The 24,131-nt window shown below is 44.2% G+C and overlaps 1 protein-coding gene across 1 annotated transcript in view; it reads right to left on the bottom strand.

Annotated features, from left to right (window-relative positions):
- The window catches only part of Afg1l (AFG1 like ATPase), a gene marked incomplete at its 5' end in the record, with an annotated part of 171,909 nt that overhangs the window by 46,198 nt on the left and 101,580 nt on the right, over window positions 1-24,131 (bottom strand). The window contains one exon of the mRNA XM_059272964.1: window positions 6,176-6,258. Coding sequence (XP_059128947.1) covers window positions 6,176-6,258 — 83 coding nt within the window. The remainder of the gene's footprint in view (window positions 1-6,175; window positions 6,259-24,131) is intronic.

Genomic DNA, 24,131 nt, shown 5'->3' with positions numbered 1-24,131 from the left:
GCTGGAGAGATGGCTCAATGGTTAGGAGCACTGGCTGCTCTTCAAGAGGACCCCGGTTCAGTTCCCAGCACCCACACAGTGGCTCACAACCATCTGTAACTCCGGTTCCAGGGGCTCTGACGCCCTCTTCTGGCCACTGAGAACACTATGCATGCACGTGATACACAGACATACATGCAGGCAAAATACCCAAGCAAATGAAATTAATAAATTAAATTAAAAAATTTAAATCTAAAAAAAATTAGGGGATTTTAGGTGTGGAAAGGTATGGCAATGAAGCTGGGAAACATTCTTAACTTGCTGATGTGGTCCTCGCAGTGGAAGGATGAGAGAGCATTTATAAAGCACATCACAGGCAAGAGGCAGGGTGTTTTCAACTGTGCGGCACTGGGTGTATGGTATGAGATTCATCCTTAGCATTCAGATCTTTTTTCCTCAAACAGAACGCTAGCCTTAGAGCACTGTGGGGCTTTTTTTTTCCCCAAACAATTGTTGCTTTTTAAAAAAATGGTATTTAAAGATACAGTCACCAAAATAATTCTCTTCTTGAAAGAGATGTTTCTGCCGTGGAAAACTGAAAGTTGCTGCGAGACGAAGCTTCCACCAGGAAAGTACTTAAGAAGAAACTTATTTGTGAAGTCTGTTGAAAGGATGGACGTGTGTGTGTGTGTGTGTGTGTGTGTGTGTGTGTACGCGCATGTGTCTGTAGTGTGTCTGTAGTGTGTATGTGATGTGTATGTGTGTGTAGTATATATACATGCAGTTAAGATGGTCTTGAGACACTAGACAACCAACAGTGTGCTTCATATGAAGGATGCTGCTGAGGTGGTGACGACTCTGATGGATGGAAGCCAAATGAAATAAAAGTTCGTGGCCTGTTGAAAGAGTCGGTCCTCTGTGGGTCTTTTTTCCTCCCCACACTGAGCTGATGTGCCAAGAACACAGGCCTTGACTCTCCCCAGGGCTCTGTTTGCCATGAGCAACCCTGAGCGATGGGACAGTTAACCCTTGAGACAAAAGGCAGACGTGCTTCTTCCCGGCTGGAAAATGACAGGGTCCACACAAGTCAGCACTCCTCTCAAAGCCTGAACTGGAATCATCCGGCCTCGGGAAAACTCCCTCCCACCCCAGGGGACCCAGAAACAAGGACTCGATGGCATATCCTAATACCCAGGCTGCTCTCTGTACCAGACTAAAATCCCGTGTTTCTGACCCAGGTCAACAGTTTCTTTTGCCAGGATCCACACAACACTAAGAGGCAATCTGTGAACTCAGAGTACATAAACACTCCAGGTCTGCCACCTGTCCCCTGTTCGGTTTTAAATCTTCCTAGCTGGAAGCCGGCTCAGTGGGTAAGGTGCAAGCCTGGGGACCTGAGTTCAGATGCCTGGACCCATGGAGAGTCAGGCGCAGTGGTGTGAGCTGTCACTCAAGCACTAGGGAGAAGGGAGGTGGGGACAGGAGGGTCCCTGGAGCTTGCTGGCCAGCCGTTCCTATGGAGGTGGCACACTCCAGGGTCAGCAAGGAAAATGCTAACCCAAAAATAAGGCAGAAACTGACGTCAATCTCTGGCCTAACACACTTGCACACTAACACACACACACGATACGCACCTGTATACACACAAATACATTACATTTAATAGACACATACACACAATTGAAAAGGAAATGAAATCAATTCTTCTCATGAGGCCATGGCTGCTGTGCTGAGAATAGGGGCTGAATGTGAGTTTGGGAAAAACGTGTTGTGTGAATAGGCAACATCCCATTCTAGATCCTTCCACAGACTTAACAGGAAAACAAACAAACAAAAAACCCACATTACTCCAGTCCTAAAAGCAAATGAAAAAACAAACAGCTAATGTGAGATCAAGGTGACCTGAAGTCCTCTCCTCAGGAAACCAGTGGATTCTCCTGCTGCAGAAAAGACAGTAAAACAACCAGGGCAGCATCCCAGGGGCCCCTCCACAGCTGCGCCTCCTGCTGGAAAGATGTGTTCACTGCATGTACAAAATGATACCGTCTGTTCCCGGCCCCGAGGAGCTCATCTGAGGCAGGTAAACTCTTGGGAAAGCGTAAGAGAGTCATGCTTGACAAGCTCCATAAGGTTCGAAATGAGTCAGTGGTCCGAGCGGCCACCCCGATGCAAACGGGAAATCCAAGCTTACTGGAGCTGCCTGGATTTCAACAGGCCGTCACCTTTCTCACACAGGGTCCCTCGGATGCCCAGTCACCGAGCTTCCAGGAGGAAGCTGCCTGTGCCTGTCTGAGGAGTAAAAAGGCCAGCTACTGCAGAATGAGAGACTGGACAATGATGAGGCGTTCCATCCAGGCGGACATTTGAGCGTTTACACTCAAACTCTCCGTGGCGGGCAACTCGCTAATAACATTGACTTCTCTAAGTCTGTCCTAGTTAGAAAACTGCTTGGGATAAGTCAGAGGTCTCTGGAACTTTCTTAGAAAGGCCAGGGAGAGGGTTCAAAGGATGACAGTTGTTACTGCACAAGCCTGACGACCTGAGTTTGGACCCCTGGAAGCCGGTGTAAAAGCATGTGAGATGTGTGCCTGTAACTGCAGCATTCCCATAGCAACCCAGGAAGTACAGGGATGGGAGAATCCACGCAAGGGCCAGCTCGCCTGGAGCATGCGGCCCAGCACAAGCATGACCCTGACTCAAACCAAGGAGAAGGAGGAAGTGATAGCCAAGACTGCCCCTGACCTCCACATGCGCGTCGTGGGATGAGCACACCTTCACACGTGAGCACACTCACTGAACACACACACACACACACACACACACACACACACGCGTGCGCGCGCGCACACACACGCACACACACGTACACGGGCGCGCGCGCGCACACACCACACACCACACACCACACACCACACACCACACACCACACACCACACACCCTGGGATTTCTAACTCTATAGGACCACAGCAAACAGGCTGTGCCCGTGTGAGTCAGTTCTGAGGAAGCAGACATTATTCTGAAAGACAGCTGTTGCTCCCAGTCAGCTTCGTGGGTTGTTTTGAATGAAATCTCTGGTGGTTTTTAGTATTATTTGGGTTCCAGCTTGGGACATTTTTCATTGTCTTTGGAAACCTGAAGTAAAGTGCTGACCTAATGGATATTTCTAGCCTCAGCCCAACCACCCAGAATGCACCCATCTCGTCTGAACATTCTATTTAATTAAGGATGTGTTCGGGACTCTGCTTGTGAGGAAGTCCAGCAGAGGCTGGTGCCCCCTGGAGAGCAGGCAGGCAGGCTTCTGTTTTGCAGGCAGTTGGACTCTAGTGAAATTGACAGGGGGGAATCTGGACCCGCATACTCAGAAACAGATTGCAGATTTTAGCTGGAGAGTGATAAAGAGAAACATGTTTTAACAGGACAAAAGAATAACACAGCACGCGAGAGTCTGTTACAACAGGGACTGCAGTAAGTTTTCCTATAAATGTGAGATAAGCTGTGTCTGGGGGGCACTGGCCTATAATCTCAGCTACTCGGAAGGCTGAGGCAGGAAGTTCACAAGTTCAAGACCTGCTTGGTCTCAAATTCTCAGAGGGAATCCAAGTCCAGGCCCAGCAACTGAACGTGAGTCTGAAAACAAGGAGAGGAGCTGGAGGGCTGATCGGCGCTGGGAGTGTGCAGACCCTGAACTTGGCGCCCAGCACCCATTCCAGGCAGCTTACAACCACCTGTAACTGGAGCCCGGGGAATCTGGCACCTCTGGCCTGCATTCACAGGCTCGTACCCACCCCCAACACAAATCCATACACGTAATTTAAAATAATAAAAAAAGATAAAATAACAGAGCTTGGTAAAGTGTTTGCCCAGTCTGTGGGGTCCCAGGTTCAATCTTCTCTACCATAAAAGAAAGACAAAAGAAGTCCAGTTAAAGCAGAGCTAAGGGGATTTTTCTCTTACTTTGACCTGAGGCCTCGTGAGAGAGAATAGGGGTTCACCCCGAGCCTCCGATCCTGCCGTACTTCATGGTTCCCTTGTACACTCGGGTTCCCGGGACTCGGAGATGTTACATGAGTCTGTGTTCTCCCGCCGCATGTCTTAGGAGTGGAACTGAGTCTCACCATGCTAGAATTGCCTCGCTCTGTGGGCAGACAAGACGGCTCAGGGGTGAAGCGCTTGCTCTCAAAGCTGACAACCTGATTTGATCCCCAGAACCCACCCAGGGAAAAGAGAGCCGACGCCCACAAGCTGCCTCTGACCTCCACACATATGCCTTAGGATGCATGTATGAATGCATGAAAGCGTGTGTATAAACACACACACACACACACACATACAAGAAAACAAATAAATGTAATTAAGTTTAAAAATAAAATAAAATCACCTGGTTTGTCCGGAAGAGCACTGGGTACCCCAGGGTAAGGTCAACGAGAGAAAAATGTCTATGTTCTCAGCAAAAGCAGCTTCTTCACCACAAGAAACCCCACTCGTGTGTGTGTGTGTGTGTGTGTGTGTGTGTGTGTATGTATGTGTGTGTGTGTGTGCAAGCATGTGTGTATAAACCAACCAGAGGTCAATGTCTGGTGACTTCCTTGATCACTGCTCTCCTCCATGTTTTTGAGATAGGGTCTCTCACTGAACCTAGAACTTTAGATTTGCCTACACTGACTGGCCAGTGAGCATAGAGAGAGCCTCGTCTCCACCTCCCTAGCACTGGGTTAATGGATGCATGCTGCCTCGTCCAGCTTTTGGAACCCAGGTCCTCATGCCCGCACAGTGAGCTGACTGACCTGTGTCCCAGGCTGCTTTCTTCACTTAAGAAAGTCCTCAGAAGCCTGAGGGTGAGGCACGCCTTCATCAGAGGCAGGAGGATCTCTGTGAGTTCGAAGCCAGCAAATTCCCAGACAGCCAGAGATATCATAGAGTAACCCTGTCTCAAAAAAGAAAGAAAAGAAAGGAAGGAAGAAATTCCTCACTAAGAAATATTTTAATTCTTCCATATTAGTGTACTTCACCTAAAAACAGTGAATTAGAACTGCCTCCTTTGAAAAAAAGGAAAAAATAAATAACTATTTATTGATAATATCACACATCTGAAACAACAAGAACTAGGTAAAAACAAGTCAGAAGGTTAGGAATGTCAGGAAAACAAAGGACCCAGGAAATGTCAAGAAAAAGGGAACTGGGAAGAAGGCGTCCGTATGAAAGCGGACAATGGTGTTAGGAGAATTGTTTTAAATTATGAAGTACTTTAAAGACTGAGTACTTAAGTGTGGATAAGATGCTTCTGTAACAATCTCAGAATCTGAATATAAGTGCAACAGTCTCTTTGGTATGTTGTAAAGTACGCAATTTTAATTATGTGATTTTCCTGGCTAATTTCTGCTTCAAAAACAATAAGTACTTTTGCTTACAAGGCGGCAAAGACAAGAAGTTTTCTCAGCCTCTCATATGCACATTGTCATCAAAATTTAAATAATCAGAAACATGCCTTTTAGTTACATTACAATTAGGCCTGTGAGGTGGTCCCCGAGACCCCCCATCGCGGTCGGCAGATACTGAACAGCAGTTGCGTCTATAAAGCACTTTTTCCTTCCCGGGGTTCTCACGAGTGACATTTTCAAACAAACCGTATTTGTTTGCTCAGCCTTAACTCATGTGCTGGCTACATCTATCATTATAAATTGCTCCCACTCAGGAGGCTCTTTGAAAAGACTTCAAGATATACCCTGTTGTATTTGCATGCGGGTGCATTTTGCATGGGCTCTGCATGAGAGTTAGTCAACAACGGTAAATACAGACAGATTGTCTGACAAAATACAGCAACAATTTGAGGGGACGGAGACGGAACACTTGTCAGAAGATGTCCACAATAATTAATTCCTTCAGCACACTGAAGAGACTCTCTTAATATCACAGCCTCTTTTGAGGGGCTCATTACTTCCTGACCATCTGTCATCTCCTCCCCAAAAACCTAATTAGGGTTTCACCCAATCACACATTGGAAATAATGCAAATATGGATGCCTAAGACAGTATAGAGAAGAAGTTAACATCATAGCATTTTGTTTAAAAATTATGAAATTCAGAATTAGCCTTTCAGGTTCTAATAAAGTACTTATTTTCTTAATCTTTTCCTGATATATTATTAAATCATAAGCTTGGACAATTAAACACACACACAGAGAGAGAAAACACTTACAGGTAGTAGAGTTTCCCTGCAGGAATGAGTTCCCTTTTCCGATAATCTATCCCAGAATCTAGCTGGACCGTATTGCAATATTCCTATAATACAGACATAGAAAACATATTTTAAAACAAGGAATAGATTTGACTTAAGACCCACTCCATGAGATGGACCCCAACAACCAGAGACAAGACACCCCATGAACCTAGAGTAAAACCAAATACCGCCGGTCTATAATAATAAAAATAATAATAAATAATAAATGCAAGAGTGATGAAACTAATCCTAACGACATTCTCCTATACTCATAGATCATTGCCTTATTCGGCCATCATCAGAGAGGCTCCCTCAGAGGGCAGATGGAACCAGACGCAGAGACCCACGGACAGCATTACAGAGAGAGAGAGAGACTCCTTGGAACACTCAGCCCTAAATGGGATGTCTCCATCACATCCCTCCCCTCAGAGCTCAGGGAACCCTGCAGAAGAGGAGGTGGAAAGAAAGCAGGTAGGAGCCGAGAGCATGGAGGACACAGCAGGAGAACAAGGCCCTCCGAATCAACTGAGCGAGGCTCACATGAACCCAGAGGCTGAGGCAGCAGCAGTCACGGGGCCTGCGCGGTCTGCACCGGTCCCCCGTTATATACCACAGCTCCCAGTTCGGTGTTTTATGGGGCTCCCGGGTGTGTGAACCGAGAGGCTCTGACTCTTGTGCTGCTCTTGGGCTCACTCCTTCTGCTGGCTTCCCTTGTCCAACTTCAAAGTGACGTTTTCTGTTTTATCTTAGTATGCTTTATTTTGTTATGGTTTTTGTTAAAAAATAAAATAATAAGTGCTTTGGGGAAATGGCTCTGACAATCAACCAACAAAACAAACGAACAAAAAACATGGAATGACTTGGAATTATAACTTTTCTGCGTGTGTGTGTGTGTGTGTGTGTGTGTGTGTGTGTCTGTGTAATTCCTGAGATGTTTCAATGTGGTTATATGAGCTTAGAACAAAATAATTTAACTCATGTAAGATTCATAAAACTGAAATTGCAATATTAAATATATATAAAGCCAATAAAATAATAATTTAATTAAAAGTAAGTTTTGCATTATGTTTTCCTGAAACTTTGCCAAAACTGTACTTCCAGTAAATTTCCCCAAGTACCTGCATTTGAGTTTCTGCTGATCTCTTAAACTAGCCGATTTTCAGCCAGCCAGTCATGGGTGGGGGGGCGAGTGGTGGAGGAAGACAGGCAGATCTCTGTGAGTTCGAGGCTAGCCTGGTCTACAGAGCGAGTTCTAGGACAGCCAGGGCTACACAGAGAAATGCTGTCTCGAAAAACAAACAACAAAACAATAGCCAATTCCCATAACTCTGGAACAAGAAGGTGGAAGCCTGGGTCAGGCATCTGTGGTGACATTTAAAACCAAATGACCACACTACAGTGACGCCTTCTGCAGAGCCACCTTCATTTCCAAATATTGCCACTGCTCGGCCCTTAGATCTCGTCTGGTCATTGTGTCTGCAGCACCCTCTCCTGCTCCAGATGCCTCTGTTCAGCCTGCATCATCCTGTATCAGTAATCCTTTCTTCACCTAATAATGCTGTTCCCACCCTCCAGGCTGCATATGTACATGTAAATCACACACACACACACACACACACACACACACACACACGTACATGCACATACACACACATACACACACATACACACACACGTACATGCACATACACACACATACACACACATACACACACACACGTACATGCACACACACACACACACACAAACACACACACACACACACACACACACACACACACACTCCAAATACCTTTTTACAAAAACTCGTGAACTTTGCAACACCAGCCTGTGTTAGTTGGTGTTTTGTGGGATGGAGGGAACATGCGTGTATATATACAAACATACAAACATATATACTCATTGAGCAGGATTTTTAGGATATGTCAGGAAACATTTACAGGATGTCTTTTTTTGTTTGTATTCAAAATGAAAACTGCTTTATAAAATTGGTGATGAAAAGTTATATCTTGGGGCTAGAGAGATGGCTCGGTGGTTAAGAGCACTGGCTGCTCTTTCAAAGGTCCTAAGTTCAATTCCCAGCAACCACATGGTGGCTCACAACCATCTATAATGAGATCTGACGCCCTCCTCTGGTGTGCAGGCATACATGAAGATAGAGCACTCATATACAAAAATAAATAAATCTTTTTTTAAAAAAAGAAAAAAGTTATATCTTTATAACTTTACTGTTTGTATTAATAAAAATTGAATCTTTCAAATCTCTGAGGCCAAGATAGTGAGGATGGGTGGTACTTCCAAAATAGCTCAAACATCTCTCTATCCTAACATGTTCTTAGAAAGTGGTGCTGATATGTCAACCAATAAGAAGCAGGGACCATAATCTGTGCTTGAATCTTACTACTTAAAATGGATGGAAATACTGGGCATGGTGGTGCATGCTTATCCTCCCAGCACTCAGGAGGCTGAGGCATGAGGATTTCTTGCATTTAAGAACAATCTGGGCTCAAAGACAGACCCTATGGTAAACAAACCCAGAAACATCGGGTCTGGTGACTTAGTGAGATCCTCTCTCAAAATACGAAGTACAAAGAAAGCTAAGGTACACAGCGAAACCCTGTCTAAAAAAAAGCACAAATAAATAAATAAAAAATAAGTAAATAAATGAAGTTAAATTCAAATATTTGTTTCTAAAGGAAAAAAGGGGATATGATATAGGAATGATAGGAAAGGGGGTGGATTATTAAATCTACTTTAATCCTGAAGCAACTATTAATCTCAAAATATTTTATATTGGTATGGATTTTGGTTTATTGATAAAAATTTAAAATTATCTGTCTATACTATATGTGTGTTCTACTCTTGTTTGGGGTATTTGCTTATATAGCTCATTAAAAAATTATAAATGTAATTCTTACTTAATAATTGTTCTTATTATGTATAGTTTTATTATGTTAGAGTTAAAACCTTTCTTTTTTAATTAAACAAAAAGGGAGAAATGCTGTGGAATAACCTTTCTGTACTCTGTGAACATATGCTGCTTTCACTGTTAGTAAAAAGCTGATTGGCTGATAGCTAGGCAGGATTTTCAGGACAGAGAGAATGCTGGGAAGAAGGGTGGAGTCAGAGGAGTCACCAGCCAGACACAGAGAGAAAGCAGGATGTGTACAAAATGAGGTAACAAGCAACGAGCCACATGGTAGAACTTAGGTAAGAAATATGGCTTGATGTGGGTTATAAGAGTTAATTAGTAGCAAGCCTAAGCTACTGGCTGAGCATTTATAATTAATATTAAGTCTCTGTGTGGTTATTTGGGAATGGCTGGCAGGACAGAGCTGACTGGCAGTCTGGAAAGAAAAGTCCTCCTACACAAAATATATTGTAATTTTGTTCATTAGACATTTATGTTTGGGGGCTTAGATCTCTGTGTTGTTGCTAAAACTATTAAATACGTTATTTGATTTAAAAAAAGAAGGCTAAGGGATAGCTCTGTGATAGAGTGCTTGCCTAGCACGCAGGGGCCGTGTAGCTCTGTGATAGAGTGCTCACCTAACACACTGGCGTTCTACTCAACCTCTAGTACCAGAAAGGGGAAAAAAAAAAAAAAAAGGAAATGATGATAGGTTCCAACACCCTACATGACCCCAGAGGCAGCTTCTTAGTTGGTGGTTGGAATATTTCTTCTGGTACTTTGAAGTGCCAGGCAAGTATCTAACTGTCGATAGGACACTGTGCCACAAGAAAACCTAAACTTTCCATACAAAGACCCTGACAAAGGACCTGCAATAACATAGACAACATATTAACCAGTCTCCGGCTATTCCAGCCACAGCCACTCACCGTGGTCCTGAGGAAGCTAGATGCTACGGGGTGGGTAGGGCGGGGTGAGCCTCGCCCTGGAGATGACGGAGGCCTCGGGACTCATGACTTCCGGTGCTGACACCAGGACAGTCTTGGTGATCTCTGACTAATCACCTTGAGAGCAAAGATCCATAGCCCCAGAGCAGAGGGTAGGCACAGGGACATCATTAGGGTTACACAGCTGCCACTGTGAAACTGTTTCACAAAAGATAAGCAGCTGGATCTCTGGAGGAATCCATACAGCTGAGCCTTGGCAACACTCATGTGAAGAACGGTCCCTGAACCCAACGCCGTCATGGCTTCTTGAATGCCTTCACAGTGACCCCAGGTTCATCATCTCAGATCCACTCCCGCCTCACTGTGACCCTGCACAGCAGGAAGGAGGGTAGCGTGGCCCAGACACACCTTCCCACTCTCTCCTTGCTTTGTGTGACCTGTTCAAAATAAAAATAGAAGCCGTACTCATCCACCACTTGCCCTGTCTCTCTACTTTTCCACTCTGAGTACTGTGGGAAGAGAGTTACCCTCCTCTTTGTTCCTCCTGTAGTAGTGAAGGCTCAGTCACCAGCTCCAAGGAAGGAAATGCACAGTTAAAGAGCCAGTCCTCCTCCGTGTCCCCGAGGAAGCCCGTCCTGGACCGTGAGTGAGGGCGGACATTCATCTGCTTCCTCTACTGCAGAACCTGTCTGCCCACTGTGATGTATTTGTCAGGGTCTGGGGCTCTTTTCAACTACACTTTATCCTATGTGACCCAATATTCCTAATTTAGTCATAATGTCTTCTCCTTTTTCTCTCTCTTTTTCTTTCTTTCTTTAATTTTTTTTTTCTATTAGAAATAAGGCTAAAGGAAGTTATACAAGCTTCAGTTTCCCTTTCTGGGTAACTAACTTCTCAAACACGCGAGTGATTAAGCCGCAGCAAATGATTGCATTTGTGCTTTCTGTAATCACCACCAGGAACACCTAATCAGCAGCTCAGAACCGTAACCAAAGCCCTGCGAGGCGAGCTCTTAATTGTCTGCCAAAGACTAACTCCCAGTTTATATTTTTAGAGAAAAATAAACGTCAGGTTTTCAGATGGTATGCACGTCCCCAGCCCAGAGTCTTCAGAGCGCTTTGCAAAGGGGTGAAAGCTGTACTATCCCAAGTGGAGGACAGACCCAAAGGGTCTGGTCTAGGAGATCCCCTAATTTCTGGGTCCCATTACAAGACCCGTGACCTCCTAACAGGGCTGGCATCATGCATAAGCACCATACCAATCAGCCTCCAAGGGAAATTCATTTCCAAATAGTTTGTGTATTTATGTACAGAGGACAAATACAATTAAATAATCTGAAAATGCAATTAGGAAGCTCTGGGGGAGAAAGGGAAGGAGATTACATGCTGCAGACAGTATGAGTCAAAGGCCTTTGACTTTGGAAAGAAAGATATATGAATAAAGCCGCTGTATCTCAGCAACTGGCATTGTCCTCAGACCTACTGTCATATTTATAGCAACTCCGACTACGCCCTCGGGGACAGTGCACCTCACAAAGTCACTTCCTGTGGCTTCTACTTCCTTCCCAGTTTGATGCTGGGACCAGAGCTCAGGGGTCCAGCCCTTGCCCAACACATGCCGGGCACTAGGTCCTTCCTTGGGACTGAAAAGAAGGGAGGTATTCATTCTTTCCCAGTTTCAGCAAAGGAATAACAACTCAGGGGAGAAAAGATTTACCTATATGTCACATACATTTTATTTAAAAATCAATAGCTTACTGTAGAAAGAGAGGAGAGACAGAGAGAGAGAGACAGAGAGAGAGAGAGAGAGAGAGAGAGAGAGAGAGAGAGAGAGAGAGAGGGAGAGAGAGAGAGAGGGAGGGAGGGAGGGAGGGAGAGAGAGAGAGAGAGAGAGAGAGAGAGAGAGAGAGAGAGAGAGAGAGAGAGAGAGAGAGAGAGAAGGGGAAAACAGCAGCACAAGCTGAGTTCTTGTTACCCAGGTGACTGTTAAATAGAAAGTGGAGGGATGAAAATCATAAGAGCTTTGGTTGGTTTTGCCCATTAGTAAGCACCGGTTTAAAAAAAAAAAAAAGGATGAGATTGTCCTGTTCCAGAAAATAAAATATCTTAATAACTAAGTCCTATTGCTTAATTCTTCTTGAAACTTTATCTTTTTGAACTAAAAACTGTGATCCATTTTCACTACTAAACACACACACACACACACACACACACACACACACACACACACACCTGCAGCACTATTTAAAAGCATAAAAGTAGAGGTAGGGCCAAGCATGGTGGTGCACACCTTTAATCCCAGCACTCAGAAGCAGAGGAGGCAGAGCTCTGAGCTCCAGGCCAGCAGGGTCTACAGAGTAAGTTCCAGGCCAGCCAGGGCTACACAGTGAGATTTTTGTCTCCAAAAACAAAACTAATTTTCAGCCAGGCATTGTGGTGCACTCATTTAATCCCAGCGCTCAGGAGGCAGAGGCAGGCTGATCTCGGTGAGTTCCAGGCCAGCCTGGTCTACAGAGCAAGTTCCAGGACAGCTAAGGCTACACAAAGGACCCTGTCTCTAAAAAACTAACTAACTAACTAATTAACTAACTAACTAACTAACTAACTAACTAACTAAATAAATAAATAAATAAATAAATAACTTTTCTATTCCATTTTTTAAAGGTCTGCTAATAACTTACATGCTTTATGTTTTTCCTAGATATAAAGAAACAATGGAGGGCTGGAGATATGATACCTCAGTGGTTAATAGTACTGGCTGCTCTTTCAGAGGGTTGGATCCCCACCCAGCACCCACTCGGTGACTCACAGCTGTCTGTAACTCCAGTTCCAGGGGATCTGATGCCCTCTTCTGGCCTTTGAGGGCCCTAGGCACATGGGTGGGACACAGACATAAAAGCAGACAAAACACCCAGCTAGTGTGGCTTTATGTATGTATGTATGTATTTTCTTTTGGTTAATTTCCAGTTTCTTAAGAGGGTCTCCTGTAGCCCAGGCTGATCTAAGGCACCATGTAATGAAGATAGATGATCATAAGTCCTGATCCTCCTGCCTCCGCCTCCCACAGCTGGGATCATAGGCACACACCACTGAGCACAGCTTGTTCTACTGCTGATGGACAGCTGAGGCTTCCAGTCATTTACCTTTTACCAATAATGTAGCAACAAACATTCTTGCATGTGGTTCTGCTGTGGCGTGCCCATGCTTTTGTTGAGTATCAACACAGCAGGGATTGTTTGACCAGAGAAAGGATATGCTTCACTTCAACGGACACCAGCAGCCTTCTGAGGTGGCTGTACTGATCTACACTCACCACAGTGGTATGTGAACACCTCTACTTAAATGCTGCCGGTATGCAGAATTACAATTAAACCTGCCTGTTTGTTTATTTCAGAATCCCACTATGTAGCTCAGGATAGCCCTGAACTCATTGCTTAGCCCACACTGGCTCAAATTGGTGATCCACCTGTCTCAGCTTCCTACGTGCAGGGATTACAGGCATGTACTGCCCACTGGTTTACCACTGATTTTGGTGTGTGTGTGTGTGTGTGTGTGTGTGTGTGTGTGTGTGTGTGTACACATGAGTGCGCATGTGAGTGTCGAGGCCTGAAGTCTATGTTTGGTATCCTCTTTAACCACTTTCTTTTTTTTTTAAGATTTATTTATTCATTATGTATACAGAAGAGGGTGCCAGATCTCATTACAGATGGTTGTGAGCCACCATGTTGTTGCTGGGAATTGAACTCAGGACCTCTGGAAGAGCAGTCGGTGCTCTTAACCTCTCAGCCATCTCTCCAGCCCACCACTCTCCACTTTACTTGCTGAGCCCAGAGCTTGCCAATTCGTGTTAGTGTTGCTAAGCAGCTTGCTCCAGGGACCCACTCTCTGTTTCCCAAGGGCTGGGACACTGACAGACATCACACCTAGCTGACATTCACAAGGCTGCTGGGCGATCAAACTCAGGTCCTCATGTGCTCACATTTACCCGCTGCACCAGCTCCCCAACCCCTCACAACTGATGTTTAATAGGGACACTGCTTCCTTGGAAGTGCTCTCGTGCATGTAAATTTTGTGACTGTCTTCTTTTTTTCATATATATGCTACACTGTTTTATATTACAAAATGTGCACTTGCAGTTTAACAAGTCCCCACCAAATTCAGTAATGATTTCAGATCTGCTAATAAACAGGAAGGAGCTGGACCTGCAAGGTAATTGCCAGGTGAGTAGGCAGTTAACAATGGTGGGGAGCTTTTGTTTAGACAGTCTGGTAAGTTCAGCTGTTTGCCTCAAGTTACCGGCCTTGTTCTTTTCCTCCCAACCATGGGCACACTTTTCCATTTGATAAACTGATTTCCTCTGCCAATTATTTAGCCGTGTAATTTTTCTATCATCCATCCATCTATCTATATGTCCGTCTGTCTATCTATCTATCTGTCTATCTATCTATCCATCCATCCATCCATCCATCCATCCATCCATCTATCCATCTCCCCAGCCGTTAAAGGCTAGGCTCACAATCAAAAATAAGAGTGAGCTTCATTTGCACAAGAAACAAAGCTATGCACCTAGCACACCCTGTCTCCTAGGTGGTGTCTCCAGAAGGGTATTTACCTTAATTCAGGAGACTGCTGTTTTGGCCTAGGATGCTTGAGAAGAATTTCAGGTGAAATGCACTGTTAAAAGTTCTTGGGGAGGGCCGGGTGGTGGTGGCGCACGCCTTTAATCCCAGCACTTGGGAGGCAGAGCCAGGCGGATCTCTGTGAGTTCGAGGCCAGCCTGGGCTACCGAGTGAGTTCCAGGAAAGGCGCAAAGCTACATGGAGAAACCCTGTCTCGAAAAACAAAAAAAAAAAAAAAAAAAAAAAAAAGTTCTTGGGGAAGTTATAAGTGCACATGAAATTCATAGGAGGGAACAGCTGATATATTAAAAGCCGAATAACACCAAAACACTCCTTGAGATTTGGATTCCATTGGAAGAATGCCTTGATTTTTCCAGGTATAGCTTTACCATATTCAGCTGAATTCTTACTACAATCCTGCAGTTTGTAACACTATCTGTCATCTATCTATCTATCTATCTATCTATCTATCTATCTATCTATCTATCTATCTATCATCTATCATCTATCTAATCTGCTTGTCTTTCTGTGTAATACACGGAACTGACTTCTCAATAACCTGTTTCAGAATTCCTCCTCCTTTCTGAAATGAACATACACTTTCAATAGTAACTCTGAATGTTAGTAATCCAAATTCTGTGAAACAACAGACATAGACTAGCAGACGAATTTAAAAAACAGGATCCATCTAGCCTCTGCCTCACCGAAGGGAGACACTACCTTAGGGTAAAATGACAGAACATGGCATTCTAAGTAGTCAGAGCTAGGATACAAACAGACACGCAACACTAATGCCTGGGAAAACAGACCCAAACCAAAACAGGTCAAAAGATAGTTTTAAAAAAACTGCTTGATTAAGATTGCGGAGCAACCCATCAAGAAGACATTACAATTCTAAGCAAACACACACACCACCAGTGTACCCAACTTCACAAAACAAATTATACAAGATATAAAGTCACAGACTAACTCCAACACAGCAATAATAGATGGGCCATTCAAACAAACAGTAAACAGAAACATTACAGTTAAGTGGCATCATAGGTCAAAAGGACCTAACAGACATCTATAAAGTATTCCAGGCAAACACTGCAAAATGCAGATTCTTCTCAGGAGCCACGAAGCTTTCTCCAAATTAGATCATATATTAGAACACAAGTCCCAACAATATGGGAAGACGGAAATGACTTCTCAGGGCAGCAGAGAGGGGAGTCCTGGAGCACATTTGGTATGAAAGTGGAAGGGAACTGTGGAGGAGAGGTGAACGTGGAGGTGGAGGCCTGGAGAGCAGAGCAGGGAGGGCCAATCAAAACTGAAGACATATGAAGCAGCCATAAGGAAATCATATTCTTGGCAATTTTCAAAGCCACAAATGGTGTGAATGCAGGTACCCTGTGTGAGTACATACAGCTGCTGCCAGAAGTCACGGGCTACTAAATCAAAGTCTCAGTGCCGGGGAAAGGGATGCGTGATCACTGCCTTTGCTGCTGGCTGCCCCTCAGAACTCGATGGTAAGACCCTATTACTGAAGACACAACACCCTCTGGTTGGAAGACGTAGAGAAATCAAGCTGGGACTGAGCTGAAAAGTTCCTCCCTGCTGGCTGGCCCTCAGAGTGCTGGGGGGGGGGGCGGGGGGCGGGGGGGGGGGCCGCTACACAGGCTGCTGGGAGAGGATCGTCATGGACACCATGACTTCGCTGTGGACCCTGCTTGCAACACCGCCAACCAGCCAGGCGAGAGGCGCCCACCGCACAATAGTGGCACCTCGGCTCTGGAGGGAATGACCCACTCTGTGATTTGGTCTGAGTCCTACTCCACATGAGGGAACTCACATCCGGTCCTGTAAACCCAGGCAGAAGGCCGTTGGGAGGGACATCACATGCCTTGGGGGAAGCTATGCTGATGTTTTGCTAAATAGACATGATGCGCCAACCAGATTTCCTTCTGAACAACTGTTGGTGCCCACAGGTTAGTGACGGGTCAGGGGCAGACAGGGAAGCTTCTTTATGCAGAGGGCAGTGGTTATGCTGGTTAAAGTGCTGAGAAAGAGTGACCGTCCGGGGCTCAGCCGTAAGGAGGACAGCTGTGAGGCCCGGGTGACGTCGCCAACAAGGAATACAGCTGTGATGTCCGCAAAAGCTCTGCGTAAGACTGGGACCACCGACATCCTGCCGTGGACTGGGGAGGAGCTCAGGAGACCCCGCCCCTCCCTGGAGGTTTTGACACAGTTCACGGTGGGACGGGAACAAAGGCATTTACCTCAGTGGTGTAGCCACTGGGAAGGCCTCCCGTGCTCCTCTGCACAGCTCCTAATTTTCGTGTAAGCAACCCTAATGAAATCAGGTGAAATAGCAAAGAATAAATAAATTCAAAAAATAAAAAATAAAAAAAAAATTAAAAGGGGGGCACAAAAAAAGAAGAGGACTGGCTGGGAGGAGAGCGACTCAGCAGGAGGTGGAGGAAAACGGAGTGGAAATAAGATCAAAACAGAATATACACATGTGTGAGAACGTCATGACGAAACTCGCTATGAATAACTATTATGCATTAATTGAAAAGGAGGTAAAGAAATTGGGGGGGGGCACAGGAACACAGGCCAGGACTGAGAAGAGCCAGCCCAAGAGAGGGACCACATGTGCTGCAAATGTCAGGGCCTTAGAGACGGCTGTGTTAGCTCGATTTTATCCCAAATCATAACCCAGAGTGCCCTGGGTACAGGCATGGAATGGTGGGGTTCACTGCTCGCCCTGCTGAGTGTTGGTTTTGTTTTGGTCCCATCTTTTCTTGCTGTCCTCTGGTTCCTCCCTTCTGGATGGGAATGTTTGCCCTGTGATGTTATCGATCAGGAATATGTAACTTGTCATTTTGAATTGACAAGGACTCACAGTCTTGAGTCTCAGAAAAGATTTGAACTTTGAACTTTTGAACAATGTCAGATCTGTTAAGACTATGGGGGCATTTGAAATTGGATTGAAGGCATTGTGCACCGTGAGAGGGCTCCATTCCTTTTGGGTCCTGGGTGTGTGGTGTTGTGGTTTGAATATGAAGTGTCTCCTCACTCAAAGCAGGAGCCTGTAGGCTCATCTAGTAGATGACAGAGCTTGCAGCAGAATTTTGAAGGCTGTGGAACCTTTAGAAAGCAGAGTCACTAGGGATGGGCTTTTGAAAGTTGTACCTGTCCCTGGTTCAAGTCTTGTTCTGGTCCAACATCGGGACTTCCTGGCCAAGATGAACTGAAATCCCTCCAAAACCATGAGCCAAAATCAGGCCTCCCTCCCTCAGTTGTTTCTGTCAGACCTGGTCACAGTAACTCTTTGGACATTCTCTTGTTTATGTTTGGATGGAATGACATGCAGAGCATCCTTCTTCTCAATGGAAGCCGAGGACAGAAAAGCACCAGGGTGTGGAGAACTATCTGAGTGAATAAAGGAGGAGAGTGTGGAAGAACAGGGCGCTGGTCAGGCCCGAGAAGTCGAGTACAGAGCTCGATACAGCCACTAGGGAAATGTACAGGGGTCATAGATGCCCTGAGTTGTGAGCTACTGATTAGTATAGAAAGGGATTTCAACAGCTCAAACCACAGGAGCCTAGGCTACAGAGCTGGGTTGTGAGCATCACTGAGGTGTCCAAGCATCCAACCTTCTTCCAAAGCAACAGATTTTTAGGTACGTCACATTTTCAAAGTAGCCAAGCCTCCATTCTTTACAAAAGGTCAATGCACCAGAGGCTGATAGGAGGGTGTGGTGGTGCATGCATTTAATCCCAGCACTCAGGACACAGAGGCAGGCAGATCTCTGTGAGTTCAAGGACAGCCTGGTCTACACAGGGACTTTCAGGTCAGCCAAAAGGTGCAGAGGCTGATGAGATATCTGGTCAAACTCCATGTGTAGCACTGAAGCCTTGTGAAAGCAGAAGGTGAGTCAGAACTCTGCAGTGGGACATGCACTTCAGAGACACCACCACCATCACCATCTTAGAAGGAAGGAAAACATCAGCCTGGAGCAGCCCTGCCATCTACTACATCAGCCAGGAGCAGCTCTGTGTCTACTGCATCAGCCAGGAGCAGCTCTGTGTCTACTGCATCAGCCAGGAGCAGCTCTGTGTCTACTGCATCAGCCAGGAGCAGCTCTGTGTCTACTGCATCAGCCAGGAGCAGCTCTGTGTCTACTAGAGGTCTTGTTTGGAATGTTAACGATTTACTTAGTCTTTTTTTCTATCGTAGATAAACTGACTTTTTTTTTTTTAATATTTAGGGGGGTTGGAGAGATGGCTCAACATTTGCTGCTCTTATAGAGGCCCTAAATTTGGTTGCCAGCACCTACATGGAAATTCACAACCTTCATCCAGTTATAGAAGACACTCTCCTCTGGCCTCTGAGGACTGTGAATGCACATGGTACACTTAAATTCATGCAGGCTGCCGGGCAGTCGTGGCGCACGCCTTTAATCCCAGCACTCGGGAGGCAGAGCCAGGTGGATCTCTGTGAGTTGGAGGCCAGCCTGGTCTCCAAAGCGAGTTCCAGGAAAGGCGCAAAGCTACACAGAGAAATCCTGTCTCGAAAAACCAAAAAAAAAAAAAAAAAAAAAAAAATTCATGCAGGCAAAACAACACACACACACAAAAAAAAATTAAAAATAAAAATAAATAAATTAAAAAAATTAATAAATGTAAAAAATACAGTATTTATCACTTTAAAATATAGTGAGGAACTGTAGAGAGCCATTCAAGACCACTGCAGTGTACTGGGCCAAGTGATGAAGTGCTGTCCTTACGCTGCTATGATCTTACACTGGGCTTGATTGATTGGTTGATTGATTATGTCAGGAATTTGGGTGAATATGAAGTCATAGATCAGTGACATTTTCTTTTTATAAATATATTTCATTTTTGTTTGTAAAATTAGCTTAGAAAGTAACGAGTTTCTAAACAGGATTTTCATATATATATCTCATTTTGTTTGATTCCTCCTTCATTGGAGTTTACTCTCCAATGCGGGGTATTAGAAGATGGGAAATTAATCCTGCTAGGATCTAGAGGTGGGGCTTTTGGAAGGTGGGTGTGGCTAGAGCACGTCACCAGAGTTGAGCTCCCATGACTAAACGCATGTGCAGCGTGAACATACATGCAGCTTTCGTCACACGTGCATGCATGCCACAGTCTCTTGCGATGCAGGACCCACGCTACCTCAGAATCCTCCAACGAAAGGACCATCACCAAACGTTGCCTATAGACCTAGGTCCAGAACCATGAACCAAAACAAAATTCTTCTTCAATATAAAAACAGCCTCTCAGGGCTGGATAGCTGTCTCAGAGGTTAAGAGCACTGGCTGCTCTTCCAGAGGACCCGGGTTCAATTCCCAGCACCCACATGGCAAATCTTAACTGTTTACTCTAGCTCCAGGGGACTGAACACCCTCATACATGTATACATGCAGACAACACACCAATGCACATATAATAAAAATAAATAATAAGTCATTTAAAAAAGAATGACCTTATATATTTGAATATAAGGCTCATATACATCTGGGTGGTGGTAGTGCATGCTTTTAATCTAAGCATTTGAGAGGCAAAGGCAGGTGGATCTCTCGAGTTCAAGTCCAGCCTGGTCTATAGAGTGAGTTCCAGGACAGCCAGGGCTACACAGAGAAACCTTGTCTCAAAACAAACAAACAAAACAAACCAAAAAAAGAGCCTCCCTAAAAATAGTCTGTGGAATTCTGTAACCAGCAACAGAAAGATGACTAACACTGAATTTATTTTAGCACAGGGCTAGAAAGCAAGACAAAGACTTCTGAGGTTAATATGAAGAGCTGTTTCTGTTCATCAGAAAAGTGGAAACACTTGAGGGGGAAAGCCACGCAGAGTTCATGTTCATTTGTAAGAGGTCCCATTTCCATTCAGACCAGATGTCCCACTGACACTCACTCCAAAGGATAAATGTTTAGCCATGGTTATTTTTGTGACATCATCACAGAGGAAACAAACTAATAACTGGGGTTAATTCATGGACCAGCAAAATGGCTCAGCAGGTGAGGATGCCTGTCACAGAACCTGAGACCGGCATCTAATCTCAGAGAATCACATGATGGAAGGACAGAACCAACTCCTACAAGTTGTCCTCTCACCTCACACATGCTGCAGCATGCATGCAGACGGATGGACGGACGGACACACACACACACACACACACACACACACACACACACACACACACTCTAAACTGGAAAGGTAACAAAACTTGTTGAAGTAAATTTACAACGGCCTCTTTAAAAACACAACTCGGATTAAGACCTACAAGCCCATTAACTGACAACAAAATATAACTATATATTTGAGCTTATATCCAGCTGTCTGCACAAGAAGCTACACAAAAATACTTTAAACTAAGATCTAATGGTGACACTTCCTGAGGAGGGAGGGAACAATGAGGTAGAGTGGAGAGTGGAGAAAGGGAGGGAAGAGAGGTAAAAGGGGGCTGGTGTTACTGAGTAAACACATACGCACACGCACACGCACACATACATGTACACACAGAGACACACGTAATACGTACGTACATCATGGTTAGACTCTTAAGCCAAGGATACATTTGTTTACCACTAATGAAATTTTACAAGAGAGAAGATCTTCAAGCTCTCTCTGTTTTGTCCTCTAACAGTGATGCTCAGAAAAAGCCAGTAGCTGCCTGTCTTATTGGAATCACATCATTACCCCTGTCAGCTCTGTCTAGTATACAGTCATAACTAATACTCCACTGTTCACCCACTGTTTGCTTTATCCAAGAAAACCAGTCTCCTCAATCCTGACAGCAAAAGAAGAAAGATAAAATAATGCATGACAGGGTATAAAGAAGTTCAAACATGTACCCCAAGACAATTTTTTTTTTTTTTTGCAATAACTGTCCTACCAAACACAGAACTAACCTTTATTTTCTCCAACAAAAAGAAATTCTACAAGACATCTTCCAGGTGACAGGAACCTTCCAGAACATATGTCACTTTGAAAAATCTAGATTTTTTTCACAATCAGCAATTTACCTTAAGAATTTTTCCTTTTTCTGTACAAACAACCAAGATAAGAAAGAACCTGCCCGCCCAACACAAGCAAACAGACGACTTTGCTGGCTGTGCTGGGAACGTGCGAGGCTCACAGCACACAACTCTTGTAGTCACGCTCTGAAATCGTGAAGAAAACTAAATCCCAGAAAATATTTAGCTTTAAAAATAGCCTCTGCTCATTCCTGTTCACGTGATAAATAAGAGTTTGTAGTAAATTCTAAACTAATTCTTCTCTCTCTTCATTTCATTTGTCCATTTTTCTCTGCCATTGTTCATTAGCACTTTTATGTGAAGATGAAAAGAGGCAAGTTGAGTCAATCCAATAGTTATTCCCACTAAAAGAAACTGAGGAATCATTTTGAACTATTAGCTAAAAACAAGTTTCGAGTCTCACTCTGTTCGACTCACATGTGTAAGACCACAGCTGGATGAATAAGGCAGATAACACATCTACACAACAAAGATAAAGAATTCCTGATTGATAAAACAATGCAAATAATTAATTCTACCGAAAGGTTGTAATGCATGAAATATGTGTTTTCCCTGCTCTCCCTTCCTCCCTCCAAGTCTTATCCCCTTTTCATGGGGACATCCTCACTTCATTCCGACTGGAGTAACATCCCCCAGACTGAGGGCGTGTGAACTAGTAAAACACCAACAGAAAGAAGGAAGCGGTGTGGACTACCGTCTGCAGTGTGTAAACACAGATCCACTCAGAGTCACTCAGTTCCTGGGCCTGCCACTTGTCCCCCACAATCACCAGCTTTAAACTTTTGAGATTTTTATTTACTGTGCTGTATTTTATTCCACTGTCGCCCCTGAATAGTTAATCATTCCTCCTCTCTCTGTGGTGCAGTATAGTATTTTCCTATAGTATAGTTACTTGTTGGTATTTCTTTTGTACTATAACATCCTAATTTCCTTAATGGCAACATTTATACATCAGCAATATTAGCATCTCCAGTGACTAAGCAACTAATAAATGCATGCTGAAGCCAAAACATCACTTTCTTTTATTTCACGAGGTATGTCATTTGCTATGCGGGGCAGTCAGGCCTAGTCTAGGCTCGCCTAGAGCTTTAACCACATTTAGAATGCTGTTCAGAAAAGAAATACAACACAGCCAAAAAGATCACAGTAAACTCCTAAACTTGATCTTAAAAAGTCATGGCATTATAAGGGCCTGCACAATCTCGTAGTCCAATCCCATCACCTGCAGGTGAAAAAAAAACTCAACATTTAATGGACTCGACACAGTCAGTGACCGAGCCAGGCTCACAAAGATGGCCTTCAGGGAAAAAAAGAAGAAAGAAAGAGAGAGAGGGGGAGGGGGGAGACAGAGAGAAAGGGGGAAGGAATTTATTAATTCTTTGAGAAGTCCGTGCATGCAATGCATTTTGATCATATTCAGCCCATTAGTCCTCCAGCCGCCCCCAGATCCACCCCTCACCCTTCCTCCCAACTTTATGCCTGCTTTATAATGATGACCAAGTCCAATTTAAAGATGACCTTTGTAATCTCTTGGTTTTTCTGTCATACAGAAACTACATGGATATGAGAGATGATTGGGATGGTTGTGTGGTTTGTATACACACACACACACACACACACACACACACACACGCATGAACGCACGCATGCACATATGCACACATACACACATGCACATGCATTACTACTTTGGGCTATGAACAATTTTAAGGGTTACTTTGGATATTATGAAGAGTTATTTTACTAATATAGGTATCCCACCAAGTACTGTGGGCTAAGGAATAGAATATATGGACTCCTACATGTCTTTAAAGACAATGACAATGTTCTTTTTTAATAAAAACAAAAAGTAAATTAAGCACTAGCTAATTATGCATTGGGAAGTCCTTTCTAGAGAATCTAACTTATGGGCCAATGCATGTTCTGGCTTTTGGTAACTTTATATGCTCACATACATTATGAGACAACAGTGTCTCAACAGCCTGTGTATACTGCATGAGACCAACTTAAAAATGGGAAACGTAGACAGAAACACACAAAGCAGTTTGTGCCAAGCACACCTCGTATAATTGTGGTTTTGACAGAGAAAAACTAAATTCACACAGTAGGAAAGCAAATGTCTCAGGCATCTGGAGCCTGGAGAACTTGGTCAAACTATTGTTCACTGTGCACAGTTTGTGTCTTCACGCTCAGATGTTGTTGAAACAGCAGACTTCAAAGAAATAATGTCAATGAATCCCACCAAGCACTATACATGACCTCTGGGGTAATTAGCAATCATTCAAAAGCAACAAGACTAAAATGTTCTATTCTCTATTACTGTCAGTTCTTATCTTGATCAGCATTTTAATAAAGACGGTTCGTTTCTAAGACAGTTTCATGAATCAGTCATAATTACATTCTGA

This window comes from Peromyscus eremicus, chromosome 8b (assembly GCF_949786415.1).
Source record: "Peromyscus eremicus chromosome 8b, PerEre_H2_v1, whole genome shotgun sequence".
Classification (NCBI taxonomy): Eukaryota; Metazoa; Chordata; class Mammalia; order Rodentia; family Cricetidae; genus Peromyscus; species Peromyscus eremicus.
This window is presented reverse-complemented; position numbering and strand designations above follow the sequence as displayed.